The 17,902-nt window shown below is 42.2% G+C and overlaps 2 protein-coding genes across 13 annotated transcripts in view; one reads left to right on the top strand and one right to left on the bottom strand.

The window, feature by feature from the left end:
* The first annotated feature begins 295 nt into the window (after positions 1-295).
* On the top strand, positions 296-11,401 carry RNF146 (ring finger protein 146). Of its 12 annotated transcripts, none has more exons than XR_011680755.1 (4): positions 296-462; positions 5,963-6,115; positions 6,698-6,903; positions 7,666-7,746. XR_011680755.1 is itself a non-coding variant. In XM_071437206.1 (4 exons), the coding sequence occupies exon 4, from the start codon at positions 9,629-9,631 to the stop codon at positions 10,685-10,687; it is 1,059 nt and encodes a 352-aa protein (XP_071293307.1). In that variant the 5' UTR covers positions 300-462; positions 5,963-6,115; positions 7,749-7,900; position 9,628; the 3' UTR covers positions 10,688-11,401. The 12 variants fall into 12 exon arrangements, 9 of the variants coding, with proteins under 9 accessions (XP_071293307.1, XP_071293296.1, XP_071293375.1 ...); XR_011680756.1 differs by having other exon boundaries at positions 6,698-6,845; positions 7,666-7,680; XM_071437206.1 differs by lacking the exons at positions 6,698-6,903; positions 7,666-7,746 and adding exons at positions 7,749-7,900; positions 9,628-11,401 and having other exon boundaries at positions 300-462.
* A 2,005-nt stretch (positions 11,402-13,406) lies between these two features.
* ECHDC1 (ethylmalonyl-CoA decarboxylase 1) overlaps positions 13,407-17,902 on the bottom strand; it is a 42,103-nt gene continuing 37,607 nt past the window's right edge. Inside the window, exon 6 of the mRNA XM_071437298.1 lies at positions 13,407-16,674. Within this exon, the coding sequence (XP_071293399.1) occupies positions 16,269-16,674 (406 nt within the window). The 3' untranslated portion in view covers positions 13,407-16,268. The remainder of the gene's footprint in view (positions 16,675-17,902) is intronic.

The following is a 17,902-nucleotide window of genomic DNA, read 5'->3' as shown; positions in this document are numbered from 1 at the left end:
GGAGGGCAGTGCCCGGGCGGCTTTAGAGGGCGCCTGGCGTCCAGCCACGGTCAGCGCGCCAGAAGGCGGCACGACTTGGGCAGGGGGGCCGGGAAAGGGACCCCCATGTGTGGAGGCGGGGCCCTCCCGACCGCCCGGCACCTTCCCCCACAGAGCACACGCCGGGCCCCTCCACTTCCCCTCAGAGCGGGTGCGGCCCGAGCCGCGCGGGGCCGCCATGGCACCGCCGCGGGGCCAGGGCGCGGCCTCCCCGCGGCATCACGCGCCCGGCCCCGCCCCTGGCCCCGCCCCCGCCGCGGCGGCGTCACACTGGCGCGTTGGGCCGCCCCGGCCCGCGCGTGACGTCGGCGCGTCCCGCGGTCCCGGCGGCGGGGCCGGAGGGAGCGGCAGGTGGCGGCGGGCGGAGCGGAGCGGAGCGGGCCCGAGCGGAGCTGAGCCGAGCGGCGCGGGCCGGCCCGGCGGGTGAGTCCCCGCGGCGCCGCGGGCGCGCCCGAGCTGGAGTGGTCGGGGGGAGGCGGCGGCGGCGGCAGAGGTCTCGGCCACCAAAGGCCGCTCCGACAGCGCCCCCTGCACGGCCGCCCGGGGCCGAGGCGGTGCTGCCTCCCCTCGCCCCTCCGCCGCCGGCCGAGCTGGAGCGGGCGCCGCGGCCTTCCCGCGCGGGTGAGTGCCCTGAACAAAAGGCTGGCTGAGCTGGGCTGAGCCGAGCGGAGCGAGGGGCGGCCGCCCGGCGGGCAGAGCCCTGCCCGGTATTGTTTTGGCGGCGGGGCGGGTGCGGGGTGTCGCCCGGCGCCGCCCCGCCCGCGGGGTCACGTGCCGGGTGCCGGGGCCGCGGAGCCCTGTCGGGAGCCCTTCCCAAGGCCTCGCACCGAGAGGCTGGGAGGGAGAGCCGGGACCGCCGGCAAAGCCTCCCGGTCCCTCCTGCAGGGCCAGGCCCCCTTCCGCGGAGCCGTGTCCCTGCAGGAGGCGGTGTCCCGACGCCGGTGCGGAGCGAGGTGCGCGCAGAGTGCCTGACCGGGCCCGGGTTTTGGCTGGACTCGATGGCCGGAGGTCGCTTCCAACCGTATCGGTTCTGTGAGTCGGGGGTTTCGTTGTGCTGGGCAGTAAAATAGGTCAGGAGCATGAGCCGTGGCGGCGTCACGCGTGGCGGAATGCCCTGGCCGAGCCGGCGCAGCGCTCCAGTGTGTGTGGCTTTGCCCCTGCGGTGTCCCCGTTGTGCCCGGCCGGCCTCGGTCACCGCCGCCGGCGGCGTCAGCGGAGCGGCTCGGGCGGGCACGGGAGCGCAGCGCGGAGCACCCAGACAGAAGTAGCTAAGTGTTCCTGATGGAAGTGCTTTTGTTTCTTTGTGCTTGACCGCCTCGGCTCAAGTGTTTGCTTTGCATCCCTTCGGAATGTTGAAAGGGAACGTGAAATGTGAAAGCGGGTCCCGCTTTCGGCGCGGTACGTGTTGCCGCCACTGAAAAACATTAACCGAATACGAGGGTTTTGTACGAATAAGACGATCGGAATGGTGAAATAGTTAAACTGAAACTGTGGGGGATTTTAATCTTAATACAGCTTTTCAGTGATATGCCTGAGAAACGCTGTAGGTTTTGTTACTGGTGTGTAATATGCAGTTATATATTAGCAATTACAAGGAGGCGTAGGGAGCAGAGCTTTAAAACGTTTTGCCTCCTCTGTCAGGTTTGTAATACTAAAATTCTGATCCTTCTTCCTTTGTTAGCTGCTGCCTCTGGACGGTGGGCTACTCAAAAATAGATTCTGAAGCATCTCTAGACATGCGGTACCAAAAATTACAGCGTGAAATAGTATTGAAGTCATGCTGAAATCTGAATCTTCATTTACTAATTTTGAGTAAATCTTAAATATTGAACGTTTTTGTGAGAACTTGCTTTATAGCCTTGTGTGTTTAATAGTGTAGTTTCTTTCCAAGTCTGATGAAGTGCCAGTTGTTTAAATTGCTATAATACAAAATCTGTGGTGAGTGAAAAAAAAAGTTCTTGTTTCTTTCAAAATATATTGCATCAATTTAGATGTAATTGAATTGTCATTTATTTAAAGAGCTGGAACTGCAGTATTTTTATAGCCTATTGAGTAGTGAGCCCCTGGAAAAGTCTTCATATTGAAATTGATTTTTTTTTCCTCTCTTCTGTGCGTGTTAATCAAGTCTTTATATATACATGAAGAGATGTCCCTGTACTTATTTGAGTTTCTGAAGCATTGGTAACTTAAGATGAACCGGTTTCTGCTTCATTGTTGCACACTTTTGCTTTTGAGTGAGAAATTAATATTTTTCTTAGTTAAATAGATTGAAACAGGATATATGCTCAAAATTCAAGGTCAGTGCTCCAATTGTAGCATAGGGAACAACCTCATTTTCAATACATGTAGCATTTTAATACTGAAATGGCTGACTGTTCTGCACTTGACTATTCTTCTATGATTCAATTCCAAGTGTAGATACAAATGTTGGGGTTTACTAATATGCAGTAGCCAGTGATAAGGAATGACGGGCAACCTGAAGCCTCATCACAACCAGCAACTCCTGAGAATATTCCAAGTTTAAGAAACAGGTAGAAAAAAGTAGGCAAGCACAGGAGACAGTGAAGTTATTTATCTGTTGTGCTATCTAGTACCAGGGACAGTTTTAAACATATCTGATGAGACTCAGTACCTTGAGCTGGTAGTGTATTGACACTAGCAGACCATCAGACAAGAGAGTGATTTTTCTTATTAAATAAAACAGCTGCCTTCTTTCTTCCCACACTGTCTGGCTTATGGTTACTTGTGGGGAAGGGCAAAATTCCGGGGATCATTTTCCCCTCCTACCCACCAATGGAGTTAAAAATTGGGGAGCTTGATGGAAAAAAAAATCCAAGTATTTAATTACAGAAGAGCATTTATTCTTGTGAAAGAATACTGTTACTCTGCTGAGTTTTCAAGGGAGGAAATGATGAATTTGTGATAGCTATTTTAAAATAATCTGTATGGAGTTGCAGTATTCCTAGATTTCTATTATTTGAAGTAGGACTCAATAGTAGGCTTATGTTTGTTGAATTCACCAGTGTTGCACTTGTGTGCTTTTAGAAAGCTAAGATTTTACTTACAGAGAAAGCTTAAGACTATGGGTAACTCTTCATCAATATATAGGAGCTGGCTTCCTAAATATTTATGCTTCTGATTTTAGTTTCAGTGGGTTGGTTAGTTGTTAATTGGGATGAGGGTTTGTAATTGTTGATTTTTTTTTTCCTAAAGGAATAAGGGTGGAAAAATTGTGCTGGGGCTGATAATTTACTGGGTCTCATAATTTAACGAGCACAGCTGGCTGAACTGACTAGAAATGGTTTCATTCTATCTTGACCTAGTAAAAGCTTAATATTGTTCTTAAGGAGACCCTGAAGTCATTTTGGGAGATAGGTCTGGTGGGAAGTCCACCACTTCAAATTCTTAAAGCGTCAAAGAAGTGGACATGACTCCCCCCAGTAAACATCCTGAGAGACTTTCAAGGGGACAAAGAGAACAGTTCCATGCTGGCTGAGCCTCAGTTTGGATGGGGATGGTCCTGACCAGTGACACTGTCCTTCTGTCCGTTTCATCTTCAAAGTTTCAAAATCAGTATGTGGTAGGATGCAGGCGTTTAGGAAGGGATTGCTGCAGATAGCATAACTCCTCATAGTACAGGAAAAAGAGAAAATTAATTGCTAAGTATAGAACATAGCCCTTACCCAGGTGACTTCAAAGAGGGAGTCATCATCCAAGAAGGGGCGTGTGTGTAACCACAAGTGTTTGTCAGTCCATTTAGTAGAATTTTCAGTACTGGCTTATTAAGTAGCAATGACATGAAATATAGAGGTTATTTGATGTCAGTGTGTGAACTAGTTCTTTTCAAGACCTTTGCTGCAGTTGGAAGGTTGCCTTATCGCAATCCTGTAATTATGCCTTCCTTGGATTCTTCTAGGTATAATTACATATCTTGAATATGTGTATGCATTTTTATTTACTGAGAAATCTCTGAGAACTTACCCAGCCTTTTTGTGCCATCTCCACATAGCATTTGGTTTTATGATGTGTTACCTCTAGTAGTGCATTAGGAGAGGGAGTAGATAAAAGGCTTCAGGTGATACCTATTGAAGTAACAGAAAGCCAGCTCCAAGATGAAGGACTGAATACCACACCCAGAGCATCAAGCTTGTTGCAGCTGTCTCTTTGATCATAGAAAATATAGTATCTTGTCTCAGTGGATTAGTAGAGCCACAATTCTAACGCGATTGCTGCGCTTGGTTTCAGAGTGATGTGTGAAGAAAGGAAATCTGCTAGAACTATGAGGGGAGAAAAGGTGTGGATAGGCTTGTTAATTTTTGCATTTTTCCTTTGGAGCTCATTCTAAAAATAGCTGTACAAAATGTTACATGGAGCTCAGCTATAAAGAAAATAACATATTTGAGTAATGCTTCATGCACTGAAGTCATCTGAACACTCTGATATTAATGATAAATATTCGATCATTTGATAAAGGGCTATAGCACAGAACACTGTAGTGCTCATCTTCTTTCAGGGACTTATCACTTCCTGACTTTACTTGACTCTTACATGTCTGCTCTGCACTGTATTTATGCTGAAATGATTCTTTCCTTGAACAAATTGAAATCAAAGAGGTGACATTCTCAGGTCTACTTCAAATCATTCCTATATATAATGTTCTGCAGCAACTGGAAACTGTAGTTCAAGATGTTTGACAATCATCCAGAAAGCTACAGACCAAAAGGAAGAGGTGATTCTGTAGCTCATCTGTCTTTTTACAGAAGATTCACTGAAGGTGGTTCTCCTAGGTCAAGACTTTCATGATTAGGTTGTGAGAATGCAAGAGTGATGGTCTCTCTTCCCCTTCTGAGTTTGCAGATTCCTGCTGTAGGAACTTTTAAGGTATTTGTTAGGCACTTAGTGGCACTTAGTAATTATTAGGTTTGTGTGAAGTGACTTTGCTCAGATTCTGGTTGGTGGCATTCACCAAATATATTGCTACTGACATCATCTGCTAGCCTGAAGAGGGGTATATTACCTCTGAGGTGTGGAGGCTGAGTTGCATCCTTGTCCTCTTTTTTAGAAACTCTTTCCATTGTTGAACCTTGGAGCCCATCGGGACATTTTAAAGAAATAGAGGAAGGTCCTAATTAATTTTTGTTGTTTATTTACCTTGGTAGGTCTCAAATATAGTTCATAGAGTTTGTTTATAAGCTGGTATGAGCTTGTATGAGGACAATAAATTGTATGAGGACATACAATTGTAGGTTTATAAAGAAGAAAGTCCTGAATGTTCTGAGGTTCATTCATTAATGATGCAATGATCTCTGTAAAAGAGGATGAGGATTCAAAGCTCTGAGCCTTGAAATACGAAGAGGCAAATTTCTGATTGAAATATGGGGAAGACTTGGGGGAAATCAGCTGTTCGTGCACACTGCTTTTCCTCAAGCATCTGATACTAGTCTGTGTCAGGATAACACACAGAGCTAGATGGTCCTGTGGGATGGTATCAAACAGATAGTTTTATAAAAAGCTTTAGGAAGCCATTGTAACTTTCTAAATTTCCTAAATATAAGGGATCATTTATTAGAGGTTAAATTTGCATAAACATAACATGCTCCAAACTTTGGTCTTTTACTCCTTTTTTGAGGTCACTGTTTGGAAATGAGCAATTAACTTACTGTTGTAAAAAATAATTTCCTTTTATAATGCTTAAAAAATGATGATTTTTTTTGAAACAGACATCAAAATAAAAACTGTGGATCAAAATTGATGGTTACAAAAAATTAAACAGAAGTCCAGTGATAGTTTTATTGAAAATAAAATACATCAAGTAAATAAAAGCATTGTAATTTCTTTTTTGTAACAGAACCATGGCATTGTACTTTGCTTGCTCGTACCTCTGGACAACATTGTAATGGTGGTATTATTTGCTTTCTATTAGTTTGCAGAGAAGCTGAAACGCTGTAGTGTACCACTGAGCGGGACAAGTCAGGAATGAGCCAGCCTTGGGAAGGAGGACCTGCCATCCTAGCTGGAGACGTCTGAAGAGAGGACATTTCAGTCTTCATGCTTCAGTAGAAATTACTAAGAAAAAGTAAGGTGTTGTTTTGTTAATGAACTTAAACATGTCAGCTCCTTGATGGACTGCTTAGTTGCAGTTATAATTTGACCTGGAATTTGAAGTGGTTTTGTGGGAATTTACATTTTCTTCCATTAAAGTCCAAGAAGGCCTGGGGTCTTTTCATGTAATTGTTACACATCACCTCTTCCATACTTCATGTATTGATGAAGGACCCATAGCTTAGAAATTACCTGTATTATTAAATATTACCAATAAAAACCACAAGAGTAAGATTTTGGCCTAATTCCATACTATCTCCATCGGTTTTAGGCTGTACTTGTTAAAATGCAGAGTTCAGGTTCTTTTTGATCCCTTTTTTATACCTGAATTGAGGCTCTAGATACTTAAAATAAAATTATTTTTAGAATTATTCCTTGTGTTTAGTTAATTCTTAGTCAAGTAGTCAGTAGTCAAGAATATGAATTTCTGTGATGCCAGGAGTGTTTTAAAGGGAACCCAATCCCCTCAAAAATAGAGCTTTCTTATTTGATAACAGTTCTGATATAAAGCCTGTTTTGATTGAACCTTGTTACAAAATATTACTTTTAATTTCAGGAAAAACACTGTGTGGTCAGAGTTTGTTTAATTCTTAGTACCATGAAGTTGCAGTGGAAGTGCTTCCACAGCCATAACATAGTAGAATAGCAGTCCAAGATGTTTGTCCTCGGTTCTGAAGGATTACCTCTTCAGTAAAAACCTACATGTACGTCCTCCTACCAGCTTATAAACAAACTCCATGACCTAGATTTGGTATTAAGAAGGTAAATTAAAAAAAACCAAAAAAACAAACAGCATCATGCTTTAAAAACAAAAAGTGAGACAGAATCCGTGTAGTTGATATAAATCTTCAAGTGCATAATTGTCCTGCATTCTGAGCACATGCAACTGCAGTTGTGCTTTATCGTATCAGAGTTTTATGTTCCTGCATAGCACTTTTAGAGATAAGGTTTGCTCCTCCAGCTCTATTCATTTTATACATAACATTTTCCTTAGAGTCATTAAAAATCAAATAAGAATTTCAAGAAAAAGCATTTACTCCTTTTCATATCCTACCCCAAAGATCCCTCAAATTAATGGGTCACCTATTGAGCACAGTTCAAATGTTAGCATTTTTTGCTTTCAGTAAACGGGTGAGAACTTTTAATCCTTCTTTTAGTTTACCTCAGGGTAAACTCTTTAGTTTAGCTCATGGTATCACAATTTGGTTTGTCAAAGTGCATTGTCTTTTTGATTCCTTTATTGCATTTTAATCACCTCCAAAATCTTAGTTATGATAGGTGACTTGTGTAGAAGTTACTTACCTACAGGTTGTTTTAATCTTTTCTTTCACTCTGAAAAGGATAATTTTATAAAGCATATTCAGGGAGAAGCATCCTTTTGTAAAACTGTAGCATGGAAGTCAAAAGCTCTGCTGCTGTGCTTTTTTGCATTCTACTATCTCATTGTGGGGGCATTTGAAAATTAAGATCCTTTCCTCAGCCATGGTTAGCAAAAATCAGTCAATAAATGGATTTCTCTTTCAGCTCTTCTGTTGCGAAATGATGTTGGGTTGTGTTTGTGGTATTCTGAAATCTCAACAGACTTTGTTCTCCCTTTTTCTGATAAGTTTCTTGGTATAAACCCCAACATTTGCTATAAAAATCTGTCGTAAAATACGTCCTCAGAAGTGTGCGGCTTCCAAAAAGCAACTTGTTCACAACATTGTTAAAATGGATCTCACAGATGTGTGCTGTGCAGTAAAACCACAGTTGCCAGCTGGTAGGTAATGCTGTGTGTGTATCTGGCATGCTGATTTAAGAACTGTTATGCAGATTGGTCATTAATCTCAGAAAAAGAAATTCAGATATGAAACTGAAACGTAGATGGATACAATTTTGTGCTGCTTCAGGAAAAAGCACTTGAGCTGTAGAGCTTTTAAAATAATTATTTGATAAAAAAAGAATTAAAGAGGCATTGGTCTTTGAAGAGGAAATTTTAGTGATAGAAGGAGACAGACAGCATACAGAAAAATGTTTTAAGTAAATAGCACATGATACATTATTGTAAAGATAAATATAGATACTGAGGCATAGGTTTTTGTTTAATCCCAGCATATATCAGTGGAAGCTTTTACAGTAATACTAGGCATTTTCTCTTGAGGCTACACGTTTTGTTAGAAATGTGTATAACATTAGAACCGGCTGTCCAGGGAGCCTGTGGTATTTCCATCCTTGCAGATTTCAAAAAAAACAGCTAGACAAAGCCACAGCTGGTCTCATCTAGTATTGGTGTTGGTGCCATGTGGAGCAGGAGACTGGACTAGGTGACTCTAAAGGTCCCTTTTGGCCCACATGCTTGTGGTAGTTTTGCATGAACTATTCCTAGCTGCCCATACAACAAAGACTACTTTCACTGAAAGGCTGTTTTGTTGAATATCAGTCTTGAAGTTTCTTGGGGATTTTAAATAAAAAAGGCACCTTTTTAGGCCCCATTTCCCAAAGCCTGTTCTCCTCCCTCATTTGGTATCTGGTATTTGGTTTTGATTGTTAATAAATAAAAGAAAAATTACCATGAAACAGACCGTGAAAGATTGCCATGGCAAAAATGTAGTTGAGAAGGCATTTGCATATTTAGGCTAGAATTTTTCAACTGCTTAAATCCTACATGATGCCAAAGTGATGCAGTTTTGCATTCCCTATTCTCTTACAGTTACAAAATCATCTTTAGTAACAGAAATAAGATATGGCCAGAAAAATTAAAGGCAATTACTTCACAGTCAAATCAGAGTTGTGTGTCTTCTTCAATACACTGCTGCTTCTGCTGGTCTGCAGTGATTCCTTATGAGAGGTACTTGTATATCAGGGAGTTCACTTGATGTTTAAGGAAAAGGAGTCCAAGGTATCTTCTGAAAAGGCCACCTCAGTTTTCAAATCTGGTTCTTTCTGCATCCCTGTGGTTGCTCTGAGCTCAGTTTGAGGGTAGTGTACCATGGTGGAAGGGGACTGAGAAACAGAGTGGGGGAACTCTTCAGCTGGGTGCTGTTGTCAGGCTTATTTTCTATTGTGTAAACCTAGTGTGAGATACTGTTCAGGGAGTCCCTTAATCAAACAGATGATCACCTATAGTCTGAAGAGAGATTGTTTAAGTTCAGTTTGCAGCTATGTCACCTCTTGAGGAAAGAACCAAAATTTCTTTGAATTTCCTGAGGAGGTACCAAAGTAACTGGTTGGCTTATGGTCCATTAATCAACTCTACTTCAGGGATGAACAGAGGGAATTACAAAGTTTGTTTTCTGACTTGGTATGTTAACATGCTGCAAATTAAACAGATAAAAGGTTGGTGATCAGCAAAAGAAATCTCAGTATAGTCCATCATCTCAGGAAACAGTAACTTATCTTAATTTGAAGTAAACATCTCATTGTGTGGATTGTTGAGTGAAATGTGATGCGAGGTGCTAGTTTAAGTTGACATAATAAACTGATTTAAATTTCTTTGATCCTCTGCAGGATGGCTGGCTGTGGCGAAATAGATCATTCGATCAACATGCTTCCCACAAACAGGAAGACAAATGAGTCATGTACCAATGCAGCACCTTCCCTGCAAGTCCCTGAATGTGCTATCTGTCTGCAAACGTGTGTCCATCCAGTAAGTCTGCCCTGTAAACATGTTTTCTGCTATCTGTGTGTTAAGGGTGCTTCTTGGCTTGGGAAACGATGCGCACTCTGCCGGCAAGAGATTCCTGAGGATTTCCTTGACAAGCCGACCTTATTGTCACCTGAAGAACTCAAAGCAGCAAGCAGAGGCAATGGAGAATATGCTTGGTACTATGAAGGTAGAAATGGCTGGTGGCAGTACGATGAACGTACCAGCAGAGAGCTGGAAGATGCCTTTTCCAAGGGTAAAAAGAGCACTGAAATGCTAATTGCTGGTTTTTTATACGTGGCAGACCTTGAGAACATGGTTCAGTATAGGAGAAATGAGCATGGACGTCGCAGAAAAATAAAACGGGACATAATAGATATACCAAAGAAGGGAGTGGCTGGGCTGAGGCTGGACTGTGACACCAACACTGTCAACCTGGCACGAGAGAGCTCCGCTGATGGTGCGGACAGCACAATGACTCCAGGGGCTGCAGCTGTGCAGCCTCTAGCATCCATTTCTGTGAGGCCCCTACCAGCACTAGATGGTCAGCTCGTGAGCCCTTCCACACCGTCACCTGATGCAAGCAATTCTCTAGAGAACTCTTTTGCCCAGTTGCAAATAAATGGAGACAGTATGGCTGAAAGGAGTCACAGGGGAGAGGGAGAAGAAGACCACGAATCATCATCTTCTGGTAGGGTGCCAGCCCCCGACACCTCTGTGGAGGAGACCGAATCGGATGCCAGCAGTGACAGCGAGGATGTGTCTGCCCACCTTCAGCAACACCTGTCCTCTGGTCAGCAGAGACACTTGAGTGCTGGTGCAAGCCAGGCAGGAGCAGATAGACCAGGGGCAGGGGGTGGGGTGGCAAACACAAGTGTAAGATCTAGAAGGCCAGATGGACAGTGCACAGTCACTGAAGTTTAAATCTAGAGCCATGCGAAAAAAAATACTCAGTTGTAATTTTCTGTAAATTTTCTGTCCACATTGGCATTGCACTCAAACCTAGCAGCGTGTTTGGTGGGAGGGTGGGGTGAAGGGGAGAAAACAGATTTGGCCTGTTTTAACTTAAGTCTCTTAACATGTCTCAGCTGGAAGACTCTTTAACTCTAGGAAACTGGGTTGTCCTGTTAATGGTTTGAAAGCTGTTTAGCAATGCCCAGTTTTCTTGAAAATGTCTTGTGTTTATTTTGTAGCATTTTCCCCTTGAAGATACTCTATCCCTTTTTGGCCAATGTATATCTACTGTACAACTTGAATTGTCTTCATTATCTGACTGTTGCATTAAGTGTCTTACTACTTTCTGCATGGATTGATGTATGAAAAGAACACTAAAGCTATGTGGAATCAGGCAAGGTGTTGGGTGTGAGCAGGATGCTTAATTTAACGTGAGAAAATAGATGTGAGTTTGGAGTTAAAATGTGTTTTTACTAGACAAGAGCAATCATTTACCTTCTTTCAATGGAAATGTAAAAATGCTGTTAACTTGTGTTGGAAATCCTTACCTTTACACTCTCCATGGCTTTTTCACTGGCTTTGCCATCTAGTCCTTGTGGTTTTGTTTATTGAGATCTTTCTTGATCTGTCTTGTTTTTGTTACAGAATTTATAATTTAATAAAACTACATTTTATCAGTAACAATCTCAGATAAGTTTCCAGTTTAATTGAACTTCACTGCAGGAATTTCAAAGAAAATGATCATAAAACAGCTTCCCAAGTTTACCACAGGGGAGGACTAGTTCTGAGTGGCATCCTGACATCCTTCCATCCCTGACTGGCTCTCTCAAACACAACCGCCGTAGGCGTCTCATCTTTTACTGAACAATCTTGAGTTGCAAGCTTAGTACTCACACAGACGTCTGAAGAGCTGATTAACTCACTTCACTGTTGATGGCAGGCAGAATTATCACACACAGCCTTATTTTAACAGCAGAAATGTTGATAAAAGAGGGTAAGTTATCAAGTTGACCCTATAACAAAGGACAGGGATATTACAGCTGTTCTTCTGTTCATAGAAAAACTATGGTGGCAGCACAGAAATTGTAGTTTTGTGCTTGTATTAGCAGTGTAGGAGCTGCATTTCAACAGACTTCTGAATGTTAGAAGCCAGACCTTGAGAAACACAGCTTGTCTTTTATCTCTCTGGCAGTTCTTTAACATTTTTTTTCAGACTGAGAAACAGCATTAGCGGATTCTGGACTTCATTTTAAAATAAAGCTAATTAAATTCCAATTCTTAGTATCTGTATCTCAGAATAGAAAGGGACAGTAGTTGATACATAGGTACTACTGATCTTAAGACAGAAGTTGCTTTAAGGAAACAATGATTTGAAGGGAATTAAAAGGCTGACTTTTAAAAATGGTAGACTTAATCATCTTATAATGTTCTTACTGTAATGATGGATGACGTGTCTGATCTTGGAGAAAGTTGTGCCCCTCTTCTGCTGCCTACAGGTGTGATCAGTGGGTCACAAAAATGCAGGTGAGACCAGGATGGAATAAGGAAGATTTCTTCCATTCTCAGTTAGGAATAAATGCTCTTAATCAGAGATTTTCACTATCATCTTCCAGTCCCATAAGGAAATATGCCAATTACCTGGACTTCAGGAAGGAAACTGGATGGAATGTTTTTTCTCTGTTAGTTGCTACCTTATTTCTCTGATTTGAGTTAGTATACAGTGGCTCTAACCAAAGTATGACTTAGTACTGCAAAAGCCTTCACTAAGAACGCTTCAGCTATGTACACACACTTCATGTGAGAGTATGGGTTGAAAAAAGCAAGAAAGAAAATAAAGGAACAGGACTCACTATATGCTTTAGGATTTACAGCCCAAACAGTCTACAAATAATTCTATCAGTGATTATCCTTGGGGTTTTTGACCCAAGTAGAGAGTTCAGCCTCACACCCGTGATGCTGCTTTTGGCTCCTGCTGGCTGACTGGAGCTGTGAAACACTAAAATTAGTTAAAGTAAGGCTGGTAAGACCTTAATAGGCAGCCATCAGAGTAGCAAATGCACTCCCCAGATCAAGCTAGGGAAAAGTAGTAGCTGGTAATTCCCATCTTACATTTAAACCATTATTTTCAGTAGGAAATGTGTTCTCTGTCCATTTTAGCAAAGCCACAGCCACACTGCATTATGTGGTTGACTGTAATTCCATGCACTAAATGATTTTGAACTTGTGCAGCATAGCCAGAGAAATGCACAATGGAGCAGAAGGGAAAATGAGAACGAAATTTAAATACTATAAAATCTATAGCACTTCATCGTTTCCAGAACAGATAACCACAGATAAGGAATCCTATTTCATGGCTAAAAAAGATATAAATCAGATAGGGACCCAAGCATTCTGCAAGAACACCATGCTTATCTAGATTGACCATCTGGTAAATATATTTCTATCAGCAGCAAATAAGATAGAAGTATCTGTATTGCTAAAAGTGATCTCCAGTATCCAACCCCTACAGGCTTGGTACAGAATCCACACTCCCATTAAACCCTTGGGTTGGCCCAGTACACAGAAGAAAAATAAGACAGACATTTCACAATGCAATGGGAAGCTTAGTTTGCTGAGGAGGAAGCTGGCAAACTAGCCCCTAGGAAATACAAAAGCTGGCATGCTGTTTAATTAGGAGACTGGGACTATCAATTTTGATGTTTCTAATTTATTTTGTGCAGTTAGTACTTGTTTGTTTTTAAACCATTTCAGAAGGGAAAAAAACCCCTGAGATGAAGCTTGACATCTTTAACAGTTGTAAAGAAAATACAAACATTTAACAACTGCTGGTTAAAGATATTTCCCACTTTAAGATGATAAGAAAGTATTCTGTGAAATAAAGCATTTAGCTTTCAAATGGGTAAAATGGGATTCCATTTCATCTCAGTCTGGAACTTTCATCCTAGCACTCATGGTAATTTAGCTGGGCTGGTTTTTGTATGAAGGCCTCTACTTACTTTTAGAGTAAGAGAATATGGTATAACACTACTCACACAATCCTTGATCCTAATGTTCTTCAGAATGTCCTGTACCTATGCTTGATACGATTATGATACTAGCAATATGGGTTTCCATAACCCTCTCTGAAACTGTTCTGAGTGTATCTTGGTATGTAATAGTTAATTATTTGTCCTGGTTTTTTAGAAGCAAACATTAGCCTTTGATACAAATCAGAGAGGGTGGCTGGGGAAATATATTTGTTGAAAGGAGAATTAAGCTCATTGTCTATAAATCAAAATGGAAAGAGATCCCCCAGATGTGTACTTACCATTCACTAACTGCCAGCACAGATCTGGTTCAAAATGTGAAAGAAACCAGATTCTGCCTTTGTCCTACAATTTCTTCCCTCTCAAATTTTTATAACCCAGTACACTGAATACACTTATGAGCCTAATATGCCAGAGAAAAAAGATTCAAGGGTCTTACTCAGGTTCTAAGTAATTTTCACATCAATTTTAAAAACAATAACAGTATTAGTAATGGCACATTCGTTCTTGCTAAAAGCAAACACATAATCAGTTGCCCTTTAAAACATTTTTTTTTTTTTGACTCACAACAACATTATGTGCTATTGCTTCAAAAAGCTGGATGAGTATGGACTAGAGTGTGCCTTGAAGGTTCAGTGATGCTGCAGTTTGGAATCCCTCATGAGTCTTGAGAAACTTCATGAAAAGCAGAACAGCTTCACTACTAAACAGTCAAGTGCTGCCTGATTATACTAAAGCATTCACTCTTCTGAGGTAATTGTTTTGAAGTTCTTCAGGGCATGGGAGAGAATCTGGCTACACAGGAGAAACCACTGGGCTACTGGATAAAAAGGAGCCGGGGGAGAAAGGCACAAACCAAAACACTACTCTCTTCCCCAAGTTCTCATTCCTGTGTCTTCTCTAACCTGAAAGGAAAAATTGAACTATTTTTAGGGAAGAGAGATTTTAAATCTTCCTCCATTAGTGCTCCAGATATTAAGGCAAAGGTGCAGGATCAACAGGGTGGAGGTAACATTCTTATTTTCTCTGAGATGCCAACTCAAAACACATCCCTTTCCTCAGCATTTCTCTTGGTTGCTTCACACTATATTCATTGCTGTGAAAACTACACAGTAAAACATCCTCAGCAGATCACAGAATCTGCTCAAAACTTGCAGAATCTTAACAGGCAATCCAAGCCTAATTCCCAACATTGATTTTTCCCCAAGTCCTCAAACATATGCAGTTACCTCACTGTCTGAAACTCAGGACTCCTGCCACACTAGAAATCGTAACATGAATTTCCATCCAAGATACTGCCTTACTTTCTTAAGGGAGCTCGTTCCATGATCTTGAGCTAGTTATGCCTGGTCAGAGCAAGAAGGCATGTCAGTGGCACAAAGCCCAGAGCTTCCTTCTTTACATGCTCCCACAAAGTACTTAGGTCCTTGGCTCAGATCTCAGTCCCTGCTGGATTTAGAGACAAGTGCATCCTAACCAACAGTACAGGAAACTCTCCGTCACTGATATGTCGGTATGGTTTTGCTCTCACAGATGTTTATTTTTAAAGCAGGCACTCTGTGTCAGTTTCTAATTTCTAAAGGGAAGACTTTCCCCACTGAGTTATCCAATTACGTGTAGAGTCACTGGCATAAAGGGGTGACTGAGTTCCAAACCATCTAGTAAGCCCAAATATACCCTACCAGTAAAAATGCATTGAAGAAAGACATAGACATATCCACTCACATCTTACCAGAATGCTGAAGAACTCACATCACCCAGTCACCTAAGGACAAACCTTTTTGGGGCATGATACATCATTGCCTTCCAAGATTTCAACCAGATTCTGTGTAAAGAACCAGGCCAGCAGCTTTGCACAGGTACAAGATATGGGAATGTGCAGATGCATGTGTGGGTAGTTGATTCCTTGAGCAGTGAGAAGACACCAAAATACATTTTAAAGCCTGAATCAGTGATAGCGAATGAGTGCTAAAAGTTTCTCAGTAACTCAAAGCTTCTCCTGTAAGAGCACCATTAAAATTGAAAGATACTTTCTCAGCAATTGCACAAAGAACTAACTAGAATGAAAAAATAAAAGCTATCCTCCCACTCGTAATCATCTTTTCCAAGCTGCTTAAAGACACTGGTTGGGGAACTCATATTTTGCAGCTTTAGATGCACCTGTTCTGCAAATGAATAAACATATCTTTCAAGTAATTAATTTCCATACTAGTTAAAAACCAAAACAAAACACCAAATAAAATAATCTTCAGCCTCATTCCAAATGAATTATAGTTCTATTTTCAGCACAGTATTTACCTTTACATAGTAATTTCACTAATCTCGATTCAGTGGGTGATTAGGACAGCAGAGAATCTGCCTGGGATTTCTCTGTGGTTGCACACCAAATATGCCTGCCTGACCTAAATGGCAGGAATGTTAATGCCATTTTAAATGGACAAGTCCTTAAATGATTCAGCTTAACGGCTGCTTTACTGAAAGCTTTGTTTGCAAAAAAGTCAAGCCCATTTCTTATGCATAAACCATCATTTATGTTTTGGTCTTCTAACCAATGCCTGCAAATTGGCAGGCCCACCCCATACAGTTCCAAAAATGTCCTTCTCTGTCCTTAGGGCATCTTCCAGTGGGAGCTCTCTTCCTGCTGTCACCACCTTTTTCACAGCCCGAACGACAGGGGCCGGACCCTCTGTGTACTGACTCAGCCAGGCGCGGGCCTCTCCCAGCGCTCTGCTTTCATCGGCGGAGGGCAGGGTGAGCTCGGCGAGCCCCAGGCCCAGCGCTCTGTCGGGGCCCACCCGCGCAGCGCCGCCCAGCAGCTGCAGCGCTGCCCCGCTGCCCACGATCCGCACCAGCCGGGCACCGCCTCCCCAGCCTGGCACCAGGCCCATGTGCTTGTGGACAAACCGAATCTCACTTCCAGGCGTCATCAACCTGTCAATGAAGAACACACAGAGGTCAATCCATGCATGCACTGCCTTTTGTTTTCAGCTCGATAGCCCCTAATTTTCTATTTTCTCCTCCCCTCTGCTTCCAGAGGTGGATACAACTTGACAGCGTGCTCATTACAGCCGGAGCTGGAGTATCTCAATTTTTACATCACATGGTGTCCAAACTGCAGCTTTCGGCCCTTCTCAAAATTAGATACAGATGCTGCTACAAGTAAAGATTCTTAGTGCCCATACTGATACATCTAGTCCGTTCTAAAAAGTGTTGAAAACAGAGCTGTAGAGGACATGTTACATTTATTTACAGTGCCACTCGGCCTTGCTAATTCATCCATAAACCAAACGGGTATTGGGTAAAACCCAAGCGAACTAACGTACAAAACATTTCTCAAGAGGGTAGATGTGGTCGTAGTGCTGATCTGAACTGGGGAGGTTCTGTCAGCACCATGGTGATTACAGCATGGGTGGGGTTTTTTGGTTCTGTATTTTAGAGATCCATGTGAGTTTGATTTCTAATTGCTCATTACAGAAAGGGAAATCAGGATGGATGCTCAACTTATGTCTCACAATGCACAATAGAATTGCTTTCTATTTATGTCTGCAGTGTGTAATAGGATTGCTCCCCTCTACAAGGTAAGTAATATTCCTCTTTCCAAAGATGTCACATCTTTCTTTTCTATGCTTCTTTTCTCACCTCCTTTACTTAAGAACTCATCCTAGGGCTCATTAAGCTATCTCCCCGGAGGAGCTCTGCTGCAGCAGATTGTTCTGTCTTCACACAGTGGTCACACTGACACACGTTAGGTTAATGGAAAAAACCTCTAGAAATAGAAACACACAGAAAAGATGTACAGAAACAGACCAGTGCTTGCTCTTTCTCAAAGTGATGTTCAGCAGTGTGTTTGCTTGCTGCTGATTGTAAGGCAAAGGATGGGAATTACATTTGTGAAGTAGATTAGCTTCTACTTCAAGCACTAATTGGCTTTTTGAAGACAAATCTTGTAATACTGATGTCTACACACAAGTCTATTTCCTAACCCCATGCAGTTTTTGATAGTGAAAATACCGAGCTGAGCAGCTTTGAAAGGGGAAAGAAAAGGAAAATGCAATTACTTCTAGGAACTCACTGTTCTCACATCTGCTTAGTTATTGTTAATTGTACATTTGCTTGGTTGCCTTATTCTTAACCGAGCACCATCAGCATTCATGCCACA

Source organism: Agelaius tricolor, unplaced genomic scaffold, assembly GCF_023055355.1.
Source record: "Agelaius tricolor isolate 1412-34295 unplaced genomic scaffold, bAgeTri1.0.p SCAF_1, whole genome shotgun sequence".
Lineage (NCBI taxonomy): Eukaryota > Metazoa > Chordata > Aves > Passeriformes > Icteridae > Agelaius > Agelaius tricolor.
The sequence above is the reverse complement of the archived record's forward strand: the minus strand, read 5'-3'. Positions and strand labels throughout refer to the sequence as shown.

Bases quoted from the DNA above. Each gene is read 5' to 3' on its own strand.
- RNF146 (XM_071437195.1), top strand. From the start codon at position 9,629: ATGGCTGGCTGTGGCGAAATAGATCATTCGATCAACATGCTTCCCACA.